Source organism: Propithecus coquereli, unplaced genomic scaffold, assembly GCF_000956105.1.
Source record: "Propithecus coquereli isolate 6110/MARCELLA unplaced genomic scaffold, Pcoq_1.0 Scaffold7, whole genome shotgun sequence".
NCBI classification, from domain to species: domain Eukaryota; kingdom Metazoa; phylum Chordata; class Mammalia; order Primates; family Indriidae; genus Propithecus; species Propithecus coquereli.
The window spans coordinates 9,020,364-9,031,388 of NW_012153062.1; the positions used below are offsets into that span (position 1 = coordinate 9,020,364).

The 11,025-nt window shown below is 33.8% G+C and overlaps 1 protein-coding gene across 1 annotated transcript in view; it reads right to left on the reverse strand.

Moving 5' to 3' along the window:
- Window positions 1-11,025, reverse strand: part of ZNF326 (zinc finger protein 326) — a 38,113-nt gene that overhangs the window by 23,121 nt on the left and 3,967 nt on the right. Inside the window, exons 3-5 of the mRNA XM_012661199.1 lie at window positions 4,970-5,005; window positions 4,764-4,875; window positions 2,237-2,642 (exon numbers count right to left, since the gene is read on the reverse strand). Coding sequence (XP_012516653.1) covers window positions 2,237-2,642; window positions 4,764-4,875; window positions 4,970-5,005 — 554 coding nt within the window. The remainder of the gene's footprint in view (window positions 1-2,236; window positions 2,643-4,763; window positions 4,876-4,969; window positions 5,006-11,025) is intronic.

Sequence of the window (11,025 nt, forward strand, 5' to 3'; positions counted from 1 at the left end):
AATTTTCACCTGAAAATTCCCTGGAATATAACTAAATTTTACATGTCCATTCTGAAAAAACACGTTGAAAAACTTTGTATTATTACATGTACTCAAATCCATCAAATTAGTATTTTTATTTCCAGTAGAATAATGGGTATTTGCTACCTACTTCTTTATTTTTACAATTCAAAATTACTTGAGATCATAAACAACATATGTGCCTGTCAGAATGTTACCACTTGTACAACTCTCTGACAACTCCTCTTCAGAGTTCCTAATTGATGTTTTCCCATGAAAAGACCTTAAAAGAAATCTTTATTTTACTAAAACTTGGCTTAAAACTAAGATACACAAAGAAGACCATGTTTGTAGTTTGAAGTAAAAAAGATCCAGAAATCATTTAGTATTTCTCCCTGTTGAAAAAGGGAATGAGAAGGCGAGATGGAACATTAGTATGAAATAGGAGAGTTAAAGCATAACCATGCATCAACTTCCAAGACACACTTCAGATAAAGAATTGCATCTGACGTTCCATTCACATTCTTACCTAGAGAAACATATTCTGATCCCGAAACCCAAGAAGCAAAAGTTTACAGACGAAGAGTCATGCAACCAAACGACTCTTTATGTCCCTTCCTCTTCTCCTGTCATTAACAAAATCCACTACACCAAGAGACAACATGTCCATAGAAATTTATTCTGCTAATCTTATTTTTAGAAAATAAAGATTGAGGAGTAATCTGAAGAGAAGGACCCAATGGGAATTGTACAAGTGAAGATTAAAAACGAAGGTCCTATTGATTCATCTACTTCATTAACAGGAAGAAAGAAAGAAAAGTCCATTCAGACTAGAATGGTAAATACAAAGTATGGGACTACTTGTTTTACTATCATGAAAACAAAACTGGTATTTGAAGTCTCATTAAGAAAAAATTCCTTTGCCTAAAAGAATATACAGCACAGAAAATGTGAAGTGTTTTCCAAATTTTCAAACTGGAATTTGATTTTCAGTTTCAAAACCCAAAGCCTATTACATCAACTATTTTCAATTAACCTACAATCATTAAGTATGGTGGAACAGCAACATGAGTTGCTTACATTTGTATATTATGCTTAGGAATATCTATCTAACCTAGCAGTGTTTCCAGGTAACTTATATAGTCACATCAGAAAAATCTTCATTAATTATCCATTAAAGGTGCAATGCATTTTTACATAAGCAAAGAGTTAAAAATGCAAAATTTCTACACCAAGTATGACAGGTTATACTGATATACCAAAGGTTAATAAACAGTCAAAAATGTGTACCCTACTATATTTTTTAGCCTAAGTACTTTCCTCTATAAAGAGAATATTCATTAAAAGCAACTGACTTAAAGCCTTACAATATTCTTTAAATGATCAAACTACATAATAACCCCACAATCTACATACACTTACTAGGTAAAATTCCATGTCAATCAAGTTACCTAACGAACATAAACCATAATCTTTACACTATATACCCTAATTAAACAGTGGAGACCTAGTAAATTTATTCATTTAAGCAATAATTTACAAAATATTACTTCCTAAGAAGGAACCATAAACATGTCTGTACAGGTAGGAAATTATTTCTCAATAGTAAAGCTAGTGACACAAGGGAAAATAAAACAACCAGCAATAGGACATATTGTAAGAGAGTAAGTTAGCAAAATTATACTGACCACAAATCATTCTACAATCTATTATACACATCAACTTCTTCACCATGGCTAAGCTACCCTGACCTATCACCAACTTTTAGTCTCTTTGTTTAATGTGAAACATGGAGCTTTGAAGAAATTCTACTTGCTAGAGTTTAGCAACAAAGTATAAACATTTTATCATACATTGCACCTTTAACCTACTCAAAAATTCAAAAAGACTTCAGTGATCTTTCACAAAAATCTAAGAACTGTTCCACCAGCAAAACTGCTAGTGTTTACAAGGAAAAATGCAACTCCTTTTAACCCCTTTTAGACCAAACCTAATATCCTCACCTTTTTAATAAAGGGAGATTTGGCACAACTTTATGATTATCTCAAACTGCCACTTATTTTCTCAGGTGCTGTAAAAACTTTTACCATCAACCTAAAAAATATGTTTATGACTCAGCTTTTGCTTCAAAATACACTGGGATGAACAGTGTTTATTCTAGTTGAAAACGATGGTCTTGAAAGGGTTTAAAAGAGTGACTAGTGAAAAGAATCTGAAAAGATTCTGTTGTACTTACTCCTCGGCCTCGGCCTCTGCCTGTTGATGGTCCTCCAAAAGCATCATAGTTTCTGCTTCCAAACGTACTTTCAGGATAAGCAGGCGTTCCTCTCCCCCGAGAGCCTACAGGTGCAGGCTTCATATGGGGTGAAGAAAAACTGCTGTAGGAAGAGTAATTCTCTCTTCCTCTGTCCTCCATAAACCCAGGCCTCAATTTTGAACGGGAGTAAGGTGCTTCCCAGCTAGACCCGCCCTGGTTTCTACCTCCGAAAGAGTCAAGGCTATTCCGGTAGGAGCTCTCAAATCGACCACCATAACTACCTCCGAAGCGGCTTTGTTCGGGTTCATTAAAACCATAGCCAGATCTGTACAGATCTCGCCCACCCAGAGAAGACCTGGAGTCGTAAGACTCATAAGGTCCAAACCTGGAAAAGTTGCACAGTGAGGGAAAAAACAAAAGTAAGCTTACTAATGTTAGACAATTCAAAAGACAAATTATCAGATGACATTTATCAACTAAAATTCATTTATACCATACTGGTTTGCACAGTTCTACTTTTTTGTTCACATTTGATTAGGGCTGGGCAGTTCAACATGAGACCAGATAGAAAGCTATCTGAGTCAATTTCTAAATAGGAATTGAGTTTAGTAAACCTTAACTTAAAAATCTGCTTTTTAGCAGCTTTTCTATTTTATTAAGAAAAGATTTGTCTGTCATTATTTAAGCCCAGCCCTAGTCTTAGAAAAGGTCATTTGCTCAAGTTCACATGCTATCAAACTTTCTTTGCAACTATCCCTAATATTAAAAATTACAAAACATTTACAATATTTTGGCTTTCAAAAGGGACACATATTGAAGACCACATAGATGTAGGCTCTTTGTGACACAGAGAGATCCTTTTGCACCCCAATAATCTATATCACAAAACTGCTTCATTTTGTCTGTAGTAGTCAAAATTTGGGGAATTATCTCTGGTTATAAAAATTTGACAATCTGCCAAACTTCAGCCAAGGTTAATAATCAATAAATGCTCAATCACTTTTTACTTGTAGACTAGAAAATCTAACAAATCTACAAAGATAAACACATAAAATAAAATACAAAAGTAAAAGATCACCAACATATACCCTCTGCATATGAATTTTCAAGGCAGATGAAAAAGAATACATTTTATAATGTCTTCAATTATTCAAAAAATTATTTCCTGTCAGGAAATTATCACATAAAACTACTCTAAAAAAAGGGAGCACACAGTCTCCTCAAGTTTTTAATAGAGTCAACAAAAGAAACAAATCATCTTACTTCTCACAAACCCAAAGCATGGATTATAAAAGTTACTTGATGTCTTACAACACAGTTTTATAAAGGCCCACAATTACACATGAGATAAAACAATAACATCTACAGAAACAGTTTATGCACATTATATTTACAATGTAATAGGGCAATAAATGATATATTAAAACATTTAAATGGGTTACATTACTTCAGTTATTTACAGATCACTAAAAAGAAGGTAGCATTTACTTCTGAATCCTTATAACCACATAAAAAATTATTTCTTTTCAACTACATTTTTCAAAACATCTCTCACATAAACAAAATTGTAGTAATTGTTCATTTTCTTGATTTTTCTCTACTATAAACCATAGTGGCACACTGGAAGCAGAAAGAAGGAAAGTAAGCATCATTCAGTCCATCATTAAGAAATCTGGATCCTTCAATTTATGAAGAAGGATGATGGTTTCAAATGTCTCCTAACTAGTCTTATTTATATTCAGCAGGAATTTTTGTGCCTCATAAAGTAGACCCCCTTTACCCGAAATATGGTCAACCCTAAAGCCTATAGTTGTTTAAGTAGGTTTAAGCTTTACGCAGTATCAACAGTGAAATATAAATACAACCTAGGTACAGTGTTCATGGCATTAAGTGTTCATGCTCCTAGCCTAGAGTACAAGTGTTTTTGGTGTAAGTAGTATATGCCAATAAATAAACCGGACATGATTTAAAGAACATTTTTACTATTACAATATGCTCTTATTAAAATTAAAATTAATAGAATACCTATCTTAAATTTTAGGAATCAAATGTTTCTAGACTGATTCAATTAAATCCATTCTAGTCAGAGTGGTTTGCTGCTTTAGATAGCACCCCACACTAGGAAAGATTTTGTTGTTGTTGTTGTTGTTAGGAAAAAGCTTCACAAATAATATTTTCAATAACATTTTTATATCATTTGTTCAGGACATTTTGACTGAGAAGGAGTTAAAAGTAAAAGAAGTTAAAAAGTTCACTGCTAAAAACAGTATCTTACTCTATTATACTGAAATAATAGCTATTTAGGGTTTTCCTAAAATAAAATAATGTTTGCCAGTGATCCTGAGATAAATTCTTATACCTATTAACACTCTTAAACATTTAAGGTGATTATTCAGTACCAAACAGCAAAGTTCAAGTATCGTAACATGCCTAAGAAATACTTAAAATAATATATCCATAATCTTATAGTTGTCTATTTATTTGGCTAAGTGATTAAGCAATTTACCTGCTACCCCCACCACCACCACTGTGATTGTCCATGCCATATGACTGGTTTAGGTAGGAATCCATGGATCTTTGACCCCCATAGGATCCATGGCCATAGTCACGATCCATCCCTATAAGAGTTTAAAAAGAAAAAAATTAAACAATGCTCACCTTTACTGGTACTCAAAAGAAGAATTTTTAGATAAATATCCTTGAATGTCAGACCTCCATAAGATCCAGGACCATAATCACGATCCATTCCTGAAAGAGAGTAAGAAATTGTCAGTAAAATATACCATTATCTTAAGGAATCTCTGCATAAAACACAAGATATTCACATCAATCACGTGAGATGTTAATTCATCATTAATATTTAAACTAAACTCACACTAGATATTAACGGAAAAAAAACACAAAAAGGATAATCTACTGAAAAATCAGATTTGCTAACAAAGCCTGATATTTCAAAGAAAATATATTACCAACTGAAAAGTTCTATATTAGAATTATTTTCAATTTAACCAATATTTATTTGCTATGGAACTACCATAAGGCCCTGTATTAGAATCTATAGTATATATAAAGATAATTAATGATACATAATTCCTATTCTCAAGAGAAGTCAGTACTTAATAATGTCAAAAGGGAAAATTTTTGTCATAAGTATACTATGACATAAGTATACCTATTTTCTGCATCTAATTGCTCTCAAAATGTCTGAAAATTCAGAAGCCACATTTTCAATTAGTCATGTTCACAATAACTAAAATAGATATTTTTAAAAGGTAAAATCACAGATTGGGACTTTGCCTATAAATAATAAGGACTCAACAAATATTTAAATCTTCAAATTCCCTTGAATAAAGGAAATGAATGTAAATTCCAGCAATGTGAACACTAAAAAAAATTCTAATACAATAAGGGTACTAAATATATTTTATTACATTGCAATTCTACCTATATCCCAACCTCTGACTTGAAAAATAAATATAACAAAAGAGGTAACAAAATTAATTTACAGTGACTATAAAAATGAAAAATTAAAACAAATATTTAGAATTTGTTTCCTATAAAGTGCTTTAAAATCCCTCATTACTATCCCCCAATTTTATGTGTAAATAAATACAACAGTATGCACAGAGCAAATACCTTAGTTTACATTTTTAAAAACACTAAATTTTTTTTATAATCATTTAAATATTTCTAGTCCTAACGATAATAACGACAACAACAACAACTTTACAAAAATACTACTTAGAATCTTATAACTTGAAACCTAAATGATCAAATTCAATCTTCTCATTTTAGAGATTTAGGAACTAAAGTCCTAAGAGATGAAATGATTTTCCTGAAGTCCCATAGTTATCCTCCTGTCGAGCATGATGCTTTTGCTTCTACATGAGACATTTCCCTCAACCACCTCAAGTATCTTCTGATTGAAATTTTCTAACCTTTTAAAAGCCCATTTAATAAACTAATAATGAATTCAAGAAAACTTTTACTGATACTCTCTCAGCTGAGCATCATCTTTCTTCTAAATATTTACAAAAGCCTGTAACTCTTATGTGGTGCTTATGATACTCTACCTTACAGTCTAACTTTGTGGCTTCATCTTAAATTTACACTAGTCTTGTGGTAAGGGTTTGATTGTTACTAACTTTTCTATATATCTTAAAGCAGTACTTCTCAAAGATGGTCTGCTGACCACTGAGAGTTGCTGAGAACCTTTCAGGGATTCACAAGGTCAAAACTATTTTCGTAAATAGTATTAGAACATTATTTTCCTTTTTCACAGTGTTGACATTGCACTGAAGATGTAAAAGCACTGGTCATAAAACTGCTGGCACTTCCACACAAATTGAGGCAGTGGCAACAGATTGTACTAGTAGTCATTACATTCTTTAATATCACACACTCACAGTAAAAAATAATAAAATAAAAATGCCATCTTCACTTAAGAATGTTCTTGATGAAGCAGTAAGAATTATCAATTTTAGGCTGGGCGTGGTGCCTCACGCCTGTAATCCTAGCTCTCTGGGAGGCCGAGGCAGGCGGATTGTTTGAGCACAGGAGTTCGAGACCAGCCTGAGCAAGAGCAAGACCCCGTCTCTACTAAAAATAGAAAGAAATTAATTGGACAACTAAAAACATATAGAAAAAATTAGCCAGGCATGTGGCGCATGCCTGTAGTCCCAGCTACTTGGGAGGCTGAGGCATCGCTTGAGCCCAGGAGTTTGAGGTTGCTGTGAGCTAAGATGACGCCATGGCACTCTAGCCCAGGCAACACAGTGAGACTCTGTCTCAAAAAAAAAAAATAAATAAAATAAAATAAAATAAAAAAAAGAATTATCAATTTTATTAAATCATGACCTTTGAGTACACATCTGTTTTATAGTCTGTGTAGTGAAACAGAGTTCACATAAAGCAATTTTGCTGCACACCAAAGTATCATAGTTCTCTCCAGGAAAAGCCATTGTGCAAGTGTTTGGTTTATGAATTAAATTAGCCACTTTTTTACAAGGAGCACTTTTTTACTAGAAAGACAAACTGACAGACAAATGCTATTGTTTTCAGATTTGGGCATTTGGCAGACATTTTCTCAAAAATGAACTAAGTGAAACTATCACTTCAAGGAAAACAAATGACAGTTTTGCTGCCAATGATAAAATTCATGCTTTTAAGTGAAAATTATAATTTTATAAAACTTCTATCTACCATCTTGAGTTTGATAGCTTCCCAATACTTAAAGGCTTTTCTGATAAGGTTGGTAGTGGTATCAATGAATATTATTTTTTATATTGTACAATAAAACCTGTCAATATTTGGAAAATCTATATAACTCAGTTTCCAAATAACTAATGCCTGATATTACAGAATCAGATATGGTAAAAAGAAATCCATTCAAAGTGTAAGTATAAGACACACCAATGGATTTTAATATGAGTACAAAAAGTTTATCAATATACAAAACATATTAATGAGATTTTTGTACTGTTTTTTCATACTAAGACTTCAAATCCAGTGTGAAACTTACACTTACAGCACATCTCAATTCAGACTAATCACATTCCAAGTGCTCAATAGTAAGTAGGTAGTAGCTATCATACTAAATAATACAGTTCTAGACTAATAAAACAGTCAATTACTTGTCTTACAGGTAGTTAAGTATATAGTATCTTGTATCTCTCAGAGGACAATTTTGAGATTAAAATAAAGTTTTCAAAATAAAAAGTTTTCATCTAAGGCCTCACATTAAAAAATAAGATTAGGTTTAGTAATATACACAAAGCAAAAAAATCTTATATTTTGCTATTTCTGCTGGTTTGTTTTCAGTTGGCAGTGGCTGCCTTTGAATACTAAATCATTTAGTTTTTAAAATTCTAAATGTTTTTATTTCACTATGCAATCATAAAATTATTAACATTTATTGAACACTGACCATGTATGTGCCGGGCACTGTGGAGTGTAAAAAATTAATAGTTACTTTTGTATGGCAGTGATTCTGGTCTATCATTCATAGTACCGTTCATAGTACTATTACTCAGTTAATTAAAGAGAAGTCTTTATATTGTATACAATCTGCACAGTTACAGGAACATAGATTCTGTAAGATGACTGCTTATATATAAACAACTTTTCTTCCAGGTTACTAAAATGAATTTTAAAATCACTTTTAAATAAGAAAGTAATTACTCAGAAAAATAAAACTGATACAATAATTTAGATATATTCTATCAGTTGGATCACTCTATCATATAAATAATAAGCACAAAAATGTTACAACTAAACAAAAGGAAGAAGCCGTGGAATAGTGGGGAAAAACTGACTTATGACCAAAATAATTAATTATTAATAGTTGTGTGGCACTAAGTCTTGAACAGGACTATTTTTCACCAACTCTGCACTTCTAGCACCCTAGTGCAGGCTATAGCAGATTATTGCAACAGCGTAACATTTTTCCACTTCTACTTTTGCTCCCTATTTATTATTCGGTCAGAATAATTCTGATAAAAAATATAAGTTAAATCATTTCCAAAGCTCAGTACCCTCCAATGGCTTCCCATTTTACTCAAAGTAAAAGCCAAAGCCTTAAAATAACCTATAAGGGCCGGGTGCGGTGGCTCACGCCTGTAATCCTAGCACTCTGGGAGGCCGAGGCGGGCGGATTGTTTGAGCTCAGGAGTTCGAGACCAGCCTGAGCAAGAGCGAGACCCCATCTCTACCAAAAATAGAAAGAAATTAATTGGACAGCTAAAAATATATAGAAAAAATTAGCCGGGCATGGTGGCGCATGCCTGTAGTCCCAGCTACTTGGGAGGCTGAGGCATCGCTTGAGCCCAGGAGTTTGAGGTTGCTGAGAGCTAGGCTGACGCCACGGCACTCTAGCCAGGGCAAAAGAGTGAGACTCTGTCTCAAAAAAAAAAAAAAAAAAATAACCTGTAAGGACCTACACCAGTGGTTCTTAACCAGGGGCAATTCTGCCCCCAGAAGACATGAGCAATGTCTGAAAACATTTTTGGTCGTTACAATGAAGAAGCAGGTGCTACTGCCATCTAGCGCACAGAGGCCAGGGATGCTGCTAAACATTCTACAATGCGTGGGACATTCCCTCACAATAAAGAATTATCCAGTCTGAAACGTCAACAGTGCCAAAGTTGAGTAACCCTGCCCTATATGATCTGCCCCATCACTTCAACATAATCTACTATACACTCGTTTATTCCACTCCAGCTACACTGGCCCTGCTGTTTCTAGAACACAATAGGTATGCACCCATTTTTGTACCTGCTGCTCCCCCTGCCTGCAATGCTCTTCCCCTGTACCTGTACTGTTCACTCCCTTGACTCTTTCAGGACTTCACTTTCTACTGCTTCTTACATATTATAAGAAAATTATCTTTGATTTTCAACACCTTCTGGCTATACCTCACCACTCTAACCTTGTCTTAAAAGATTGCTCAGCAAAAATCATCTGTTCTACTCAAACCAGTCTTAAGTTTCTCTGAAGTACAATGCGCTCAGCCCTACCTTTGTTCCTGCTGTTCCCTCTACCTGGAATGCTCTCCCCTTTTCTATCTGCTATTTATACAAAAAGTATCAAGAAACAAGAAAGAAAACATGGAGACACTAGAAATACAAGTTCCTCCCAGGAAACAGTGGGGAGGAAATCTGTATCTTGTCATGTTTTCCAATAACTTCTACTTCATTTCAGTTGCTGGAAAAAACAATGCTAACAATGAAATGTATTTTAGGCTTTTTGGTATCTACACATCTTTTATTTCCTAAAACCTATAACATTCTTCCTTTAGATAACCTCATAGCTTACACATTCACCTCCCTTAAATATTATGCTCGAATGTCACCTTTTTGGTGAGTTCTTCCCCGACAACTCTAAAATTACACACGGACATATTTGTCCCCCCTTCCTTACATTATTTTTCTCCCTAGCAATTATTATCATCTAACATACGATATTTGTTACTTCTTTATCTTGTTTATTGTCTATTTCACTCCGCTAGACTGGAAGCTCCACAAGGGCAGGAATATTTGCCTATGTTGTTCACTGCTGTATTCCTACCTCCTAGAACAATCCACAGCAGGCACTAAATAAATATTTGTTGAATGAAGTCAAATCAAGTCCCTGAAATTAAGTTCCTCATTTGTAAAATAAAGATAACCTAGACCTCAAAGTATTGCCAATCAGTGGTCTTTAACCAGAGATGCATTCCAAAATCATTCAGAGTACTTTTGCACAATATACATAGCCAGGAAGGACTTGTCCTAAAATTAAGATTCAAGAGATCTAGGATATGATCTGAACAGACTTTGAAAAAAGCTCCCAGCTCCCCAGGGGATTCTCACAATCACCCTCAGATAAGTACCACCGTTCAAACTAAAATTAAGAGAAAAAATAAAAGCCATAACATTAGACTTTTTTGCAACACTGTGTATTAATAAGGAAATAAACTTCTGGCCCTGCATAATTCTGTATTTCAAGTTCTATGCTTAGACATTAAATCTAACCCTCCAGTAAATCCTACTGGAGATGATGGCCATCTATTATTCCAAATCTCTCTTTCTCTGTCTTTAGTAAAAGCTCCTACTCACTCCAGTTTAAAATCCTGGATTCCTTTTTATTCAACCCTCTCAATTTTCTACTCATTACTAGTCTGCCTGAAAGTTCTGTTAATCTTCTCTAAAAAATATCTTAATATTTTTTAAATTAGTACTGTCACTCCCCAAGTTCAGGGTCTTAAAATCCTTACATCTAAGGCCAGGCGC